The sequence below is a fragment of the Cyclopterus lumpus genome, chromosome 22 (genome assembly GCF_009769545.1).
Source record: "Cyclopterus lumpus isolate fCycLum1 chromosome 22, fCycLum1.pri, whole genome shotgun sequence".
Lineage (NCBI taxonomy): Eukaryota > Metazoa > Chordata > Actinopteri > Perciformes > Cyclopteridae > Cyclopterus > Cyclopterus lumpus.
In genome coordinates, this window is record NC_046987.1 from 11,977,785 (window position 1) to 11,995,176 (window position 17,392).

At 43.3% G+C, this 17,392-nt stretch overlaps 3 protein-coding genes across 4 annotated transcripts; 1 reads left to right on the forward strand and 2 right to left on the reverse strand.

Annotated features, from left to right (window-relative positions):
- The first annotated feature begins 245 nt into the window (after positions 1–245).
- Positions 246–4,257, forward strand: lrr1 (leucine rich repeat protein 1). Of its 2 annotated transcripts, XM_034563189.1 has the most exons (5): positions 246–811; positions 1,732–1,830; positions 2,474–2,726; positions 2,908–3,382; positions 3,476–4,257. In XM_034563189.1, the coding sequence occupies exons 1-5, from the start codon at positions 629–631 to the stop codon at positions 3,729–3,731; spliced, it is 1,266 nt and encodes a 421-aa protein (XP_034419080.1). In that variant the 5' UTR covers positions 246–628; the 3' UTR covers positions 3,732–4,257. The 2 variants fall into 2 exon arrangements, with proteins under 2 accessions (XP_034419080.1, XP_034419081.1); XM_034563190.1 differs by lacking the exon at positions 1,732–1,830.
- Positions 4,258–4,261: 4 nt separating this feature from the next.
- dnaaf2 (dynein axonemal assembly factor 2) lies at positions 4,262–6,782 on the reverse strand. Its single transcript, XM_034563187.1, has 2 exons — positions 4,824–6,782; positions 4,262–4,735 (listed from the first exon to the last, which is right to left on the reverse strand). Exons 1-2 carry the CDS (start codon positions 6,603–6,605, stop codon positions 4,448–4,450), a joined length of 2,070 nt encoding a protein of 689 aa, XP_034419078.1. The 5' UTR covers positions 6,606–6,782; the 3' UTR covers positions 4,262–4,447.
- Positions 6,783–8,596: 1,814 nt separating this feature from the next.
- Positions 8,597–12,373, reverse strand: klf11b (Kruppel-like factor 11b). Its single transcript, XM_034563188.1, has 4 exons — positions 12,162–12,373; positions 11,145–11,414; positions 9,682–10,645; positions 8,597–9,449 (listed from the first exon to the last, which is right to left on the reverse strand). The coding sequence occupies exons 1-4, from the start codon at positions 12,198–12,200 to the stop codon at positions 9,148–9,150; spliced, it is 1,575 nt and encodes a 524-aa protein (XP_034419079.1). The 5' UTR covers positions 12,201–12,373; the 3' UTR covers positions 8,597–9,147.
- Positions 12,374–17,392: the final 5,019 nt, after the last annotated feature.

Sequence of the window (17,392 nt, forward strand, 5' to 3'; positions counted from 1 at the left end):
TTATATTGCGTATTATTAACCTGAATGTGAAAAAGTGATTAGTAACTAAAGTTAGCAAATAAATGTTGTTCAGTAAAAAGTAGGCTACAATATGTGTAGTATACTTAGTGATCAAAGGAAGCGGCTGTTGTATTGATCGTTTGTTAAAAAGTAGTTGGAGTCGTCTCTGGACGGATCAGGATCAGGGTCTGTCCCGCACCTCTTAAGCGCGCGCCCCGCGCCGAGCGCTTCCATGACGTCACTTCCCACGCGCGCGGGATCTCATGCTAACGGTGGCTAACCAGACCGACTCAACAGAGAACTATCCGGGGGCCTTTGAGCGTTTGTCAAGACACCGTAGAGCTCCGCGCGGTTGACCGCTGACGACTCGCTTCCCCCGCGGTGTGTAGAGCCTCTGACAGCCGGGTCAGAGGCAGCTGCCCCTCGGTAGAGACCCCCCCGGTGTCCGGTTGTTGACATCCATGACGAGGACGTGTGCGCTGTGCCCGTAGCTCCAGCACGTCACTGGCTCAGCGGTACTTCTCCGCGGAAGTTTATTCTCTCTCCCTCTGGCATGCATTTAAACCCTCGCGTGGCTCCGACTCGGCCTTAAACTGGACCTCGGGTGTTTGTGTTGTCTTCCGCTGGGATGAAGCTGCAGTGTGACGTCGAGGTGGTGAATCGGATGCTCCCCTCGTTTGGGATGAAGAGTCGAGGGAAGGGGATGAGAGCGGTGCTGTCCATCGGGAAGCACTTGGACAAGACGAGTCAACGCAGCAACATCTACATGATGATCTGCACCGCTAAAGACAGAGCAGGCTGCAAGTACAAGGTATGTTGTTGTTGTTGTTGTTGTTGTTGTTTGTATGTTCTGTATATGTAGGATCTGTTTATACTTCAGTCCATCCATCCAGGTAGGGATCTTGACCCCTTTGCAGCATGTATTTGCAAGATCAATTCACCTACCAGTGGTTGACTTGAGTTGCAAAGTTTCTATTTAAAAAGACTTAGAAAGGAGAAGAAAAGTAAAAATCCCAAAGTCCATATTGTGACTGACCTCAAGAGAATGAAGAAGAAAAAAATCCCCCTCCTTTCGTTTATTGGTGTTGTATGTTTGCGGCGCAATATTATTTGTGTTTGAGTTAATGCACCTTGTTGTTGTTATTCGTCTCCTTAAACTATAATTTGAAAAAAATGTAATATCTGGATCCAATAGGGCTGAATAAACATTTGTTGAATGTAATTTAACATTTTGATACACAACATGCTACATCCAGTGTATAGGTCACATTATAACAAAGCATGTTAATGCCTTTTCTTTTTGCTTTAAGTATAATTTAATAAGACGGTAAAAGCGTTCATCAGGTCAGGGTCCTACTGTAACTTTTTTTTTTAAATAGACCGTATCAAACATTGCATTAGCAACACATTCCAGCAACTTTGACCGTTTTTGGTTTTCAGTCAACTCGAACCCATGCCATTTGACAAATGTACTTTTTTATTTATCTATTTATTACTCATCGAATGCTGCCTTCAGGTGCTCTTTAGGGGCTTCTGATTTCAAATGGCCATTTAAATAGCTCAGTAAAAATATACACCTGCATGTTGAGGAAAAGGTTCCAAAGCTTTCGCTATTCCTGTCTCCACTTGTTGAGACCGTGAATCACTCTTGGTTGAATGGCAACGTGTTCCCGCCCTGCTGTTGCGTCGTGTATTTTTCCATCACTGACATTTGCCAACTTTGTCTTGCAGCTTAAAGACAACATAGAGAAGTTCTTTACTTGGTTTGTGGAGGAAGGCAAGGCCACTGTGAGGTTAAAGGAACCTGCTATTGACATTTGTTTGAGCAAGGTATGACTTATAAGTTGTTGTTGTTGTTGTTGTTGTTGTTGTTTTCTTTAATAGATTTTCAGGTTCATGATGAAGCAACTTTAACTCTTATTTCCTTGAATGAAATGTCCCAAGACTCAACCTACTCGTTCATCAGCTAGACAGACACAGTCAGTGGTTTTGACTGCAGCTGATGCCTGGACAGTCACCATAGCAGCCTCATTGTTTCCAGTTGCTGTAAAGCCCTCCTCGCTGTTGTGAGGGCCGCGGTGACCTTTCACTTATATTCTAACATGATTCAACCTGCCACACACATGGCAGGCAGGGAGCAGGGGGAACAGAATGTCCTACATTGTGGGAGATGTGGAACACAAACTTCACACAACCTACAGGAAAAATAAATAAATAAATTGACCAGACATTTAAATGAACACCCTGATATGTCTTTGGGTGTTTTTTATCTGACGGTCTATTATTGTGGACTGCATTGGATTGTACATGTATTTACCAAAACCTTCATCATGTTTATTCAAATAAAGTGTCAAGATACTAAATTTAGATATTTCAAGGAATCTAGTCATACACAACCACCTGATACTGCGTTTTCCTCTGACTTATGAATCCATTAATCCACCTGTATCTTCATCTATTCATTTATTTATAGGCGGATGCAAATAGCTTGAAGAACTTCCTCTCGGCGGCTCGTTTAGCAGACAGAGGAAGTGACGCCAGTAGCCTTCCTCTCTCCACGCTCACTCCTGTTCGCGCCAGAGACGTAGAGCAACCCAAGAAGAAGCTCACCATCGTCTCCAAGAGGGACTACCCCCTCACCTCCAACTTCCCATACTCTCTGGAGCAGCTGCAGGTCTCCTACTGCAAACTGTCCCGGGTGGACATGCGGATGCTGTCACTCAAAGGTAGAATTAGCCGACGGGGTTGTTGGCTGCACACCTGATTTTCATTCTGTTTTTGAACTTTTAGAAGATTAGAGGGCATTAATAAGTCAAATGTTAATGAGTTTCATGGTATGCAATAGTGTGTGCACTACTAAATGGCTGCATTAAGTTGTGGTATGTATGTTTGTTTTTGTTTTTACAGCACTCCGCAAGCTAGACCTCAGTAACAACCACATCAAGAAACTCCCCGCCACTATCGGGGACCTCGGCTGCCTCTCTGAGCTCATCCTCCACAACAACCACCTGGAAGCCTTCAGCGAGGCCCTCTGCCTGTCCACCTTGCAGCGGACCCTCCTGCTCCTGGACCTCAGCCAGAATCGACTGCAGTCCCTCCCCGCTCAGTTCTGCCAGCTCAAGGAACTGGTGAACCTCAAGCTGGACGACAACGAGCTCGTCTGTTTGCCGTTCCACGTGGGCCGACTCTCGAAGTTGAGGTTCCTGTCAGCGGCGCATAACCAGCTAGCTATGTTGCCCTCTGACTTCCGTAAGCTTAGTCTGGAGAACCTGGACCTGTTTGGGAATCCGTTTGTCCAACCTAACCCTCTGGACCACAAAATGAAACTTACATTCCCGCTTCCACTCCAAGAGTTGGCTTCCAGAGCGGTGGCCAACCTCAGGTAAGAATTAAATATGCCAGTACGTCACACTGTGTGGTCCCTGGGGGTCTTACAGCGACCTTCTCATTGTGTCCTTTCTGATTCACCTCACAGGTTACCATACGGACCTCACCTCATCCCTGCCCACTTGTGTCGGGACCTAGAAGTTGCCAAGATGTGCGACTGTGGCCGTGTCTGCATAAATTTCTACATCAAGACAGCGGTCAGCATGAACCTGCACCAAGTCTCTCACACGGTGGTCCTGGTGGACGACATGGGGGGCACGGACGCGCCGGTGCAGCAGCACTTCTGCTCCCTCTCTTGCTACTCCGAGTTTTTGGACAACTCGCTCCAGAGAGGAATCAGATGAGGAAGAACAAACTCTTTTGTTTGACAGGAAATGGACAAAACTGCTGGAAATTGCTGTGGATTTTTGCAATAGATTGCAAGTTAAGAGATACTGTTGGAGGATGCAGTTTTCTGGTAATGCCTTTAAATGAAAGGAGAATATTGACTTTTTAAAAGCTTTTTTAAAGTGCTTGGAGCAGCCGGTTTTACACTTACATTCGACTTATATTGCACTTCCTTACTTCCCTAATTTTATGTAATGATAGCATCAGCCACACTGACACAACATGACTGTTTGTCATTGCTGCCGGTAAACGTCATACATCGTCTTTCCTGTTCTTCCCACCTCTTCGAGCACACTGTCGGCTCCCCTACTGACCTACTTCTACGAGGCAGCGGAATAAAACCATTAGATTCATTGGAGTTTCTTCCTGAACACAGTCCCTCTGGGTCTGTGAGCATCGGTCGAAAGGGAGTTGTTTTTTACTGTGCTAATGACCTACACGTTTTATATTCATGTGAAAAATGCAATAAAATAAAAGTATTCACATTGTTGTCCCAAGTATTTTATTCGGGGACATTTAAATGATATATGCGTCGTGTACTTGAATTAAGTGATTGAAGAGAAGGGTCAGGTTTTGAGAATAAGAACATTTAATATCGTTGAATTAAACAGTACAACTTCCATTCAAACCTGCTGTGATACAAGAAAACCACTTCACAGCCTCGTCTAAACCCTCAGTCGAGCTCATAGATCAGGGAGTTCTGGAAGATAAACCCAGCAGATGTGGAATGGTCACTAATGATCTTTTCGTTTCCATCTTTATCGATTTCCCTTAATAACACAGGTGGTGGCTCGTTGTCGCGCTCTGGTTTGTGAAGGATTTGCACCTTTGGCGGGTCATCTGGGTCGGTATTCTTCCTCCCAACCTGCTTCATTTTGTTCTGGCCATGAGGTTCAGCAGCTGTGGAAGTTTGGGTTTCCTCACTTGATTTGTGATTTAGAAATGCAGCGTCCGTTTCCACCTAGAACAGAAAAATATGAACAGCTTAGTTTGACCACACATTTACCTTCTCGTCTCCACGGTTTATGACTTTTCACGACTTCTCTCACCTCCTCCTCTCTGGCGTCTGAAGTCTTCATTTTGGGTGGTGACTCCAAACAAGAGTTCACATTGACTCCTCCCTCTTTTTCTATGCAGCTTAAATGTTCAGCAGGGATTAAACCAAGCTGGTTATCTGTTTCAGGAGTGTCCTCAACCCTCTCATTATCATCAGGCGAGGAGTTTTCATCTTCTACAGAAACATCAACGGTACCCCATTGAAAACTTAGACCAGAGTCCGTGTTGTCTTTAATTTGCTGCTTTTCCTGTTGGTTAGAGTTTCCAACCTCTTTGTCATTTTCCTGTTTCTGATCTTTCAATATCTCATCCTCAACTTCTTGGCCTTTTCTTTTCGGCTTTTTCCAGTGTGCCTCTTCCCCCAAACCAATGTTCTCTTCTTCACTATTTGCTCCTTCCCTTTTTCCTTCCAGTGTTTCCTTCTCACCCATTACCCTTTCCTCCTCTGCTACACCTTCCTCCTCTTCCCTCATCTGCTCCTCTCCTTTCTCATGACATCTTTCACCCTCTTTGTCAACATTCTCTAGCCTTGTCTGCTGCCTAAAATCCTCCTCAACAGCTCTTTGCTCCTCACTGTTCTTGCTTTCCCTCTCCTCCTTCCACTCATCCTCCTCGTGCACCTCTCTTTTCTCCTCCTGACTCTCATCATCACTAACACCAGCCGGAGCAGACCCTGAAGTGAAATCGAACGCTTCATCAGAAGGAAGAACAGACAGCGTGACTGTAAGCTGTCCTCTCTGCTTGTTGAACTTGGCCTCTCCTTTATCTTCATCCACAGGGTAGGCTAAGGGCAGCTCCAGTCTGTAGGCTGGTTTCTTAGACGACAGCAGCAGCTGCCTCTCTTTTACCTCGAGGCTGGCGTCTGAGGCCGCCTTCAGAAGTGGCATGGCGACGGTCACCACTATCTCTTTGGGCCTGGGGCTTTGGGCGGAGTCTCTCGAGTATCTGAAGTCCTGTAGATCCACGAAAGATCGATATTTTACTGTGTAGTTTGGCTTGGTGGGCTCTTTGACTTTCTCAGGTTGGACCCGTTTAGCTTCCGCATCGCTGCTGTTTTCCGTTGCAGCTGATTCTGTGGGCTTCATTTTCAGGGACACAGAAGGCCTTTTTTCATCCGGGTATGGGAATGCAAGAGGGTCCGGCTCCTCTGAGGGCTCCTTGGATTTGTATCCGGGTATGGGTTTTCGGAGGACACAAGGCTGAGGGGCACCCTTGTATTTAGTGCTCATCTCCCTCACATTGTTTTTATCCAGAGTCACTTTGAACGTGTTCTGGATTCCCTGAATGGCTGTGCTGTCCACCAAGTCCATAAACCTTTTGTTTTTGCTTGCCATGTGGACGGTGTCAGGGTGGAAGATGACATCGTGGATGTGGATCTTGTTCCCTTTGGGGTCTGTGTCTTGTCTCCCTGGGGGCAGACTGTGAGGCAGGGACCAGCTCTGTCCTCTGCGGCCGTCCTCCGACACCCCGCACTTACACGCGGGCTTTCCAACGTGTTCACTGACGCAGATGTTGATGAAACACTTCTGCGTGCCGTTCACACTCGTCCTGAGAGACCGAAACGGTTTCGGGTGGATGAACTCAATCGTGTTTCCTCTCTCCTGCTCCAGGAGTTTGATCTCCTCTTCATACCTTTTCTTATTCTCCGGGTCCGACAGTTCACGCGCGTAGTCGCGCAACATTTCCCCGAATTTCTCGTCTTTGAGCGCTTTCGTGAGTCTGTCCACTTCCTCCGCCGTCATGTTGAGATCTTTCAGCTTATCTCCAACCTCCATGCTGATGATGACGAGGAGAAATAAACGTCGTAGAAAAGTCCAGAAGCGAAGTGAGCTAATTCAAGAATGGTACGAGCTGGTGTGGTGCCGCTTTAAATGTCCGTGTGTTTAGTTTCTGACCTTCAGCAAACGGTCCTAGTTGAGTTGATGTAACCATAGCAACGCGAAAGTCTTTGGTGCAACAAGGAAACTCTTCCCTGTGAAACTTCTTTGTGTGTGACTTGTTTAGATCCGACAGGATTTGATAGTGAACATATTTAACTGAATAAATATAATTTAAACAAGGATATATATGATTTAATTCAAAAGAATAGTTGACCAAATTAAATAGTATTATGGCTGATAAAATCACAGCTGCAGTGTTTTGTTGTGTTATGATTGATCAATTCATTAAATGTATCTATTTGTATTACCTATTGGTATTGTGAATTATAAGACCTTGTATAAACAGGTTTGCATCTTTCTAAATAGGCAATTTGACTAAATAAACGGAAACATATTGCTCTAAACACCCTTAAAGATATTTTAATATCTCGTTTATTAGTGCCAATCTCCGTTAAAATTAGTTAAATGGGTTATTAATAAAGAATAGCCTTAATAAAAGTAGGCTGCATTATGTATTGAGCCAACTTTAGACTCCCTAATCTATGTCTAGTCTATGTGAAAACCACGTATTCTTATTGTCAATTTACCAACTGCCGGTGGTCATATTTTGACATAATATTAATATTATTATCATTATGTCGTTGATTTGCTTTGTGTTTGGGTTCTTAATACAAGAACATCAATAAATGTACACAATCCAGTAAACATTTTTTGCAATTAGTACCAAATGTGAAACACATTATGATCACCTATGCTATTTAACCTTTTTAACCATGTAAAACTACGATGTTATGGTGTGAATAGCGCAATTACATAAATTGACCGCAAGATGTCACTGTGGATCACTGCTCAAGTGGCAGAGAGCCAGTGGATAAGTCGGTCAGTAAGGCAAAGGGGCGGATTCAGGAAAGGGAAGTGATTGGTCGCACCCCCAACAGTTCATATTTCTCACCGTCTGATTGAATGGGGTGTGCTGTTTCTGGGTGTGGGACCACTGCCCATGAATGTGTAGGTGAGAGGGAGGGAGAGAGGATGGAGGCAGGAGGCAGCACACAGAACCACTCTGAGGTCCAGCAGCATCTATATGGTTTCTTTTTGTTTACTTTATACATTTTCCACTTGCATCCTCCCAATTTCTCCAGGTGAAAATGTCTTCTATGTTAATAATTTATATGAGCAATGATGGCCTAGACCTTATGAACATGCCCACTTTTCTACTATAATTTGTTCATTTCGTATACATTTACTGCATAAATGCACAACCTGTTTACATTACAATCTATACATTAAACTATGACTGTACACCTGTCTACCAGTGTTATATATGGTTATAGTTTATTCCTACATTCTTTTTTTAACATATTTGTATCAGTGTTGTTGGAGGGAACCTGAAAACTAAGAATTGCACGTCCAACAAGTGCTTCAATGCTATTGTTGTGCATATCACATTACTAAGAACTTAGACTTAGTACAAAAACAAGAGCCAAATTATACCAGACTGGTAAGATTTTTCCCTGAATAAAACTGAGTGGTTTATTATGCAAGAGACACACAGCCCCACCACCTCCTTGTCCCCATGTGACAGTGCTGGATAGGCTTAAGTGATCAGTTAATAAACTCTCAAACAAGGCAAACAAATCAATCTGGCTCTGAGCTAATGAACAGGACACAATGTCCTTACATAGTCTCACCAAACAGCTTCTATAACACCTAATTTCATTCAGCCAGTGGACCAAAAGAGGGCGGTAGTGGGGGGAGTCGGCGTGTGACGCACACAGGATGTGGGCAGACACCACTCTGGGAAAGATTGCTGACTCCACCTAAATCCCACACTTAGGGTTTCTGGATAGGACACTAGAAAGGTCACAAAATGCACAAAGACTGACTCACTTAATCTTGTTTTATTACAAATATGTATTAAATAATATGAAAAGTTAGACAGGGAGATATAATCAAGGTATAATAATCATAGTACTGATGGTTAATATTCATATCATTTTCACATGTTTTCCCAAAAATGACAAATATAAGCATTTTCATAGTACAACAAACAATACATTCCCAGACAAATATATATAGATATATATGTATAAATATCACATATATATATATATATATATATATATATATATATATATCAGTATCAACACAAACAAAGAGAAAGTGTTGTAGGAGGGGTGGAAGGTGAAATGTATAAGACAAACTTCATACAAAGGCTTTGGCAAGAGTGCATTGATATTATCAAATATATCAAAGTAAACAAACGAATCCTTTAAAGAAAAATACATGTACAAATGAGCAGTAGAGAGGAATAAAAGAGTCCAGTGCATGTTTTTCTGTCATTCCCATGAGTGAAATAGCAGCAGCCTTGTGTGCTTGGCTGCTCCCGGTGTCCCTGTGGTATCTTGGGAGTGGGTAGGATGGCAGTGTTCATTGTCTACTTTGAGCCTGCAGGTACCATCATGCTTAGTGTGGCAAGGCCGGGTTTTGGAGGAGGTGCCTTGCCAGCAGCCATTTTGTTCAGGCTCCGGACATCAGCCTGCCAGGAGGGCATTTTCTTTGTGGTCATGTGGCGGCGGGCGTGTTTGGTGAGGTGATCGCTGCGCATGAATCGCCGGTCGCACACGGGACACACAAACTTTTTCTCACCCGTGTGTGTCCGCCGGTGACGGGAGAGCTCATCGGAGCGGGCAAACCTCTTTTCACAGCCGTCCCAGCTGCAGCTGAAAGGCTTCTCACCTAAGGGAGGCAAACAAGGAGAGTAGGGAGTCACTAAGTGAGTCAAACTGCAGTCATAAAAACGTTACCCCGTCTGAGAGATAACAATGAGCTCATTTTCTTCTCGTCAAGTATGACAAGATATTAATGTTTCACAAACAGGATGCAACACCCATCTGTGCTCCCAATTTTTTTCCACATCCTCACAAGTATCAACCAAACCAAACATTTCTGTATGCAGTTAACCCCTCACCTGTGTGTGTTCTTAGGTGAGCCTTGAGGTGTGAGCTCTTAAAGTACGTCTTCCTGCAGCCTGGGAAGGTGCAGACATAGTTCCTCCTGCGGGAAAAGTCCATCTTTGTTGCTGTTATACCGCAGCTGGGCCCTGCTGGCACATACACAGGGGCCGGGGCCAGAGGTAGCAGCTTGGTGTTGCCCAGAGTCATGACAGTCTGAGGGCAGTGAGTTGCCTGAGAGATAGAGGATTGAGGGAGTACCAGCATCACCGTCCCCTGGGGCATCGCTGAGCCCATGATGAGTGACTGCTGGACGGGGGCGGTGTTAGCTGAGGCCGGCTGGGGGAGGATGGGTGTGGTGGCGGTCCGAATACCAGTATTGGATGTCTGAACCGCACCAGGGATGAAGGCTGAGATTATACCCGATTGGCTGGTGACAGGGAACATCTGGCAGATGATTTGAGGGCTGGGGATTGAGGGCGGGGACAGGGCTAGGGGAGCAGAGGGAGTGGGCGGGCTGCTTAGCGGTTGCATATTGACAGGAGTGGGGGTGGAGAAACTGTTCAAACACTGTGAGGGACTGGCGTAGTGCTCTGTTCTTGAGGCAAATAATGTGGGTGTGAAAGGAGCAGGAGTAAATGGAGGTCTGGTTATCTGCTCAGTCTTTGTAATACGCTGCTGCTGCTGCTGGCAGACCGGTGCAGTCATTACTGCGTCTCTGGTTTTCTTTGGACTGGGGGCCACTGGAATGCGTTGTTGGCAGGGGGTGCTGTCTGCGGTGTGGCGGATGACGCTCGTCGCCATAGCTCTGCAGGGCTGTGGCAAAGGAGGGAGGGAGGGCGTCTTTTCAGCAATGGGTGCCAGGACAGGCTGATGGAGGCCGGAACCACAGTGTTGTGAGGAAACGGCCAGGCCAGATCTTGACAGGAGCGCTGTGCTGGATGCCTCAACAAAGCTGGGGCTATGAGGGGGAGTCATACACTGCAAAAAGAAGGGAAGGGAGAACATTAGAAGATTTACCAGTGTACCCTGGTGACATGGTGATAAGCAGGGTGTCTCTAGATGTACAGGGGAACGTGTTTGCAGGGAGAAGTATCACAGGTAGCAGTAGGTACACGCAAGATGAATGATCACTGTGAGTTATAAAGAGCTATAAACTGTGATTTTTATGACACTCTGTCTTAAGGTCAAACCACCTTACAGTCTCGTGACTTTTCCTGCTGCAGCCCCTCTCATCTGCCCGAGTCTTGTGTAATAAACCATGATCCCACACTTATCTTTCCAAATTCACATCAAAAAATCATATGGTTTAATGAAACTCTCAGGATTGTTTACTCCACAAACAGCAGTAATCTGAATGGTTTCACAGCTGTGGGATATCAGTGTCTGCTGTTGTTAAGATGTGGGCAGAACTTTATGTTGCAAATCTGACATACATATTACTCAATAGTGTGACACCCGTACATGAAAAGTCCCTTACCAGGGATGAGAGGGACACAAAGTCCTTAGGGGGCTCGGGAAGTTCTGACGGCATGAGGGAGTCACAAGAATCCGAAGCTGGGGTCAGGGGTCTGGGCTTGCAGGGGTTTGGCCTGCTGCTGCCGAGGAAGTGGCCCTGGCCCCAAGAGCTCATGCACACCAGCGCTTCAGCCGCCTCCAGGTCGGTGTACTCCAGGCCACTCAGGACAGACTGTTCACTGTCATGCCTTCTTCTCTTTGCATAGGACCCGCAATGATCCATATACTCAGCCTGAAAGGAACAATAAATGCACTTCAGACAAAGGAAGCGAAACGAAAGTACTTCAGTATTGGGTCATCGGGTTTATTGTCAACTACATGATTTGCTTTGGAATAAATGCAAACTACGGTGCGCTTTCTAGTCCATTGACCAGAATGGGGGGAAATCTCTTTTTCCAGTTATCATCTGCTCTGTCACTGTTCCTCACTCTAAAGTTCCCATCCAAACTGCGCGATGCTGCCAATAAGGGAGAGGGGGTGTTGATGACTACACCCAGCCCAGCACGCACTGCCTTTGGCTCAGAGCCAGGACACCTCCCATTGCCAAATATAGACCAAACAGTGACGTGCTGCGGAGATGAGCAACGTGAAATCCCGATAAAGCGGGTTCGCGTCAGGAAGTAACTTGTTATTACGTTATAACTTTATTACACATTTTTACAGTGAACTAAGTAGATTACTGATCCTCCACGAGCACACCAGATGTAATTATTTGTCAACAATGACAGGCTACTTGTTTAATTTAAATTTTATATGACCATATAGGCAATTACTTTTTAAAGAGCAAAATCGACAAGGTTTACATTTAATATGTCTGATTTGGCACCGCTGGGACGATGACAAGACTCATATATGTATAAATATGTTGATATAGCTTATGACAAATATGTAAACAAGTGAATGTTACTGGACGGCGAAATAAATGTCGCGCCCAAATTAAAGTAACGTTAACGTAAACAGTTAAATAAATTAATCTTACCCCGTTTGAGTCCATTTCTGTAAATTTTCGCGATGGCATTGAGGAATAAAAAGTCTAAATATCACTTTGTGGTCGTCAAAGCCCGGACAGAACAAAGAGACGGCGGTTGCCAGAGCTGCTGCCTGTGCTGGGGTAGGGTTGAGGTCGCTTTTTTCTCTGACTGACTCCCTTTTCTCTCAGCTGTGTGTGTAAAACACGGGGAGCAGAAAAAAAAAGAAAAACAAAACTCACAACACGCACCGGCGGGTAGCAACACTGAGCCAATCACAATTGAGTGTGTGAGGAGCTTCAGCCAATGGGAGAGCAGAGAGCGCGTGAACAGTGCGTGCTCGCCGGACGGTTGGAGGAAATAGGGTGCGTGGCCGTTGGTGGGCGTGTCCATGAGAGTCAGCAGTGTCAGGGTAAACCCGATGAACTGCCATCCACGAACTAGGCGAAAGGTCGATCCAGTCTATGCTGCATTTAAGGGCTGTAGGAATAACATAGTAGGCATCAGTTTTGTTAACAGATCTAAAAGCTGAGCATAATTGTTCTTGATATATTTTGATAAAGAGAAATTGCAAATATAGCCAGGACTACAAAGCAGTTCAGTAACAAATATTTTACACCAAATCTTTCTTTCTATAGATGGGCAAATGCAAATTCCCAAAAATGGCCTACTGTATTGTTGCCGTGCACTTTAAAGCCTAAATGTGTTATACATTTGTGTCAATGTAGTTTTCACAATTTCCCTACTGGGCCTACCTATTTTATAATGAAACATGAGTGTGCCTATTTGTTGTATCCTGTCCATTGTGTGGCTGCTCAGGTGTGGATTACATATCATTACGTTCCCTAACCGAGGAAAGAAAGCCCTATCTCCGTTTTTGATTTAAGATGACAAAATAATCTCAACCAGCTTTTGAAGAAGTAAGTGAGTTTATAGTTAACACTCTCGGGGGAATGATTAATAAGGCTAGGTTGATTATAACACTATATAAACACAGGATTTGGTTTTAGGTTATTATAAATTTACATATTGCACTTGACTTGATTGCATATCATTTCTACTTGCCAGTGGAAAAATATCAAGCTCTAGTGTCTACTTGAAAGTGAGGGGGCATGTTGAAAGTTATTTGTACCACGTTTCTCACAATACCTGAATGCAACACCAGTGTCTCGATGAAGCACGTTTCTGTCTTGTTTTTCAGAGCTGTGTGTGCAGCTTTCTCACAGAAAAAGCAGATAAACAAGTGCTTACATGTACAAACTGGACACACACATAGTCACTAAGCTTTATATTGAGCTAAATGTTTTTTTGGTCCATCTTATTACTGTAGCCCATAACCATCTTACCAGTGTAATAATGTTTCAATGTGATTTTGCAGCAAATCAGGTCACCCAGGAGAGGCCACCAATTAAACGCTATAAATGATATATGGCAAAAATATAGCTTATATACCATATTCTTGGCATGATTTTCACACTTGTTTTTTCTGTGGGTGTAGTAGCCACTAAGGGATTCTGGGGTGTAGTCAACCTCGGTGCCCCATTATATATGTGGACTATTGTTACATTTGCAGACAAATACATTTAGTGGAAATTCAAGTGTACAGATGCACAACTTTATGTAAACGTAATGTGCGTTGGCCTTGTTTTTTCCCTGTGGCCTATTGTCTGACAATTTCTATGAGATCATTCTCACAAGCACATGTAGGAGAACTGAAATTGGTCTTGACCTACATGTGCTGTTATATCACCAACTGTAATTGGACAAAGAGAAAATGTGTCAGAGGTCCCAATGAACTTCTGAAAGCCCTGATGTAAAAAATAAAGGTCGACAAGAATTTGTAAATATTACCAATTGGTAAAAACAATATAATTTACTTTTGGTAAAAACAATAGTAGACCCATTGTCCTTTTCATGAGCATCAGACTCACAATGTTTTAGTTTCTGCTTCTAATATTCCCTGCTTCTATATAAACAAAACTCATATGACCCCACTTTCACAACTTCCTTACCATTGGTAAATTATTGTTTGTTTGCAACTTGCCAGCAGCAGAAGGTAGTATCGCAGGTGTGTTAGCCCTGGCAGCGCCTGGCTGCTAATGGAGGCCATGCCTCAGTATGACTAACGTAAGCATGACCTCAGGGAGCAATGAGGGCTTGGAACTGTGGCCGTTTAGCTGCAGTGCCAGCAGTTAGTGAGAAGAGAGGGGAAGAGGGAGGAGTTATGAGGAAAACGTGTTTGCATGCCGGCATGACAGGCAGAGCCAGGGCCTAAGCACAGCAGTCTGTTTGTGATATAAGTGGGGCAGGCCGCTTCAACTCAGTTATGGAATCTGGAGGAAAGGTTACACTGGCCCTTTCTGGGCCTCATGCACACCTCCCCTGTCCGGCCAACTCCCCCAACTCAAGAACTCCAAGAGGGGGAAATTGCCCCAGCAGGGTTAAATATATCACCCATGGGCTATATTTCACTAAAAGCCCCAGAGCTCTGACAGGCAGCCATAGGCACTGTCATCTAGACAAGAGTGTTATTCCCACACAAAGTACATCCACCCAAAATGTAAGATGTTGTCATATTTGGTAGACCGCCATTACACGTTTGAGCACAATCAACACAAAATGTATTAATGTTATGAATTGAGTTCATAAATTCCAATTGACATTGTTTTACCATAATGTAAGAGCACACACGTATGTCTCAATCAATTTTGACCATCCTAACTAACATTGAGGACTGCAAGTGCATGAAATGTTTGCAAAGATGTTGATAAAATGTTTAAAGAGAGCTGTCAAAGTGCTAATACTTAAATTAGACCACAGAAGAGCCACAAAAGTCACTTGATTATTCAATTTATAGTTTTTTATTTATAATTTCATACATTCATTACCAAGGAAAACAGGAGAGAACCAAATGCACACCTTCGTGCTTATGAAAAGTTGTGAAATCCCTTCATTGCACTCTTGTCAATGGGTTTACATTTTTGTTGTGATGGAATGCAGATCCAAATTGGATTTTTCTGATTATTATTGAAGATAATCTAGTAGCACTTGGCTCTTATGCCTCTGAAATGCATTTTTTCATTCTAACTTTTCAAGGTGTAGTGATGATATTGTATTCACAGAAGCTAATGCCAAAGTTTTACAACTATTCACTATGTTGTCAAGCATCCAGCTTGTAGTGACACAGCAAGGAGGATCATTCATCTCCGCTTCCTTCTTTTTGTAGCCTTCATTGATTGCTTTTTTAATTTAAGATAAATGTAAATACTGGACAAAGGCAGAACAAACTAGTGGACAACTCTTCTGCTCTGTGTATAAGTAGGAAAAATGGGGCGGAGAAGCACATAGAAAAGACATTCCTTTACTATGAGCATGGTAAAGAATTTTAAAGGAAACATTCAGCTTCACATGGAAATTCCATCTTTAATTACTTACTTTTATGTTTAAATCCAACTCAGCTTTCACTTCAGCTCCTTCCTAAGATACAATATGGTCATCAAATGTATCACAAATCCATATTTATTCCAGTATCTCCTACATTTTATAGTTAGGCCATGTGTGCATACTACAAAACTAGCACAAATAATTAATGAGGTACATGTTTTTAAGACCACAATTCAATAACCTGGCTACAACATACTTGGATAATGCTGTGGAAAGATTTAATGGCAGGGTGATCTGAAACAATCAGTGGAGATAGTAGTCATTTTCATTTTGCAGAGAGCAATAACTTTATAGCCTCGGATTGTTCTTTGGTGTGGTTTCCGTCAAATTACACTGAAAGAGGCATTTTTATTTGGATCTCATTGAAATTCTATCTCACTTCTTTGAAAGTAGAGAAATAAAATGTTAAAACACAACAAGAGGTCACAATGTCTGTGTTTAAAATGCCATCTATGGTACAAAAGCACAACCACGTCTGGCAGGGGTGTGAGAAAAGCTTTAATTTCCTGATAAAATTGTTGTCCTTCTTTGCTTTTGTGATTATATTATGTCTTAAATTGATTACAAAATATGCCATGATCAGTTATTGCTGGAACGGAGCCAACACAGAGATTTTTTATAACATTTTGTGCGAGTGTGTGTGTGTTGTAGATAGTAAATATTGCCTAACAACAAACACAGATGGCCTGTTGTTGGAGCCATCTCTGATAGTCAACACTATTGAAGGATGCTTTGTGTACCACACACAACATACGTGGCCCCACCCTCTCTCCTCCTACACATCAGAATGGAGGAACAACAGGGATTCCTCTACAAGCACCTGGCTCCTGATTGGTGGGAATGGGATTCTAATCTGTTGCTATGAGACACTGACTAGTGTTCTGTTGTCCTGGCAACACAAGGAACAGGAGGCAGGGTTGCGGGCTCCCTGCAGATGGTCTGAGCATGTGTGTTGCCTAATGATGAAGGCTTGGAAAGCTGGGAAATTATTAAATAATACACTTGATCTGTCTGGATGTCTGCCTGCAGGGGGATATGTTGTTCTTCTGCAATGTCTCGCCATATAATGCTTTATGAAACAAGTATACTGTTCTTTCATCATCTCTTTTCAGAGACCTACAGTAGATTATTGAACTGTAGTCCAGTTGAAGTCTGCAAATGACTCAGGCTTCCTTTTGGTCATATTTTATTAAGTGCTTTTAATGTTAATACATACCTACAATTCACTCCTTTTGTGCAGCGATGGAGATTGGAGACCTGTGGAGCTCTTTTCAGTGCACATTATGTCTTCCAGTTAATTCCTAAAAAAAAGATTACAACATGTATTGTAAATGTTACTTACACTCCACCTCGCAAGGGGAAGCATAACACATACAACCAATTGGAATTGGTCAAATAAAGTAATTTTGTTCACCTTTTACACACTCAAACAAAGAGGCAAACTACAATGGAACAAAGGAAAGGGCCTGTAGGTGCTTAAATTAAGCCGAAAAATTAGAAATGCAGTTAATTCAACATTCAACAACATTTTTGTTTCAAGAGAGCACCTTATTTTTCAATTATATTCAATTTAGTATTTTTCTATTTTGTTTGTTTTTATCGTTTGTTTTTTAATTTTCTTATTTGAAATGTTGGAAGAAACACTGAGCCGCCGTGTTTTTTTACGTTAGGCTTGAAATATGTGAGGACACCGGAGGACCTGGAGGAAACTCAAGGACAAGGGGAGGATGGGGATTTGGCATCTGCCCGTGATGTACCACTTAAAAGGCTTGATTAAACTTTTTCCCATTGCTGAAAA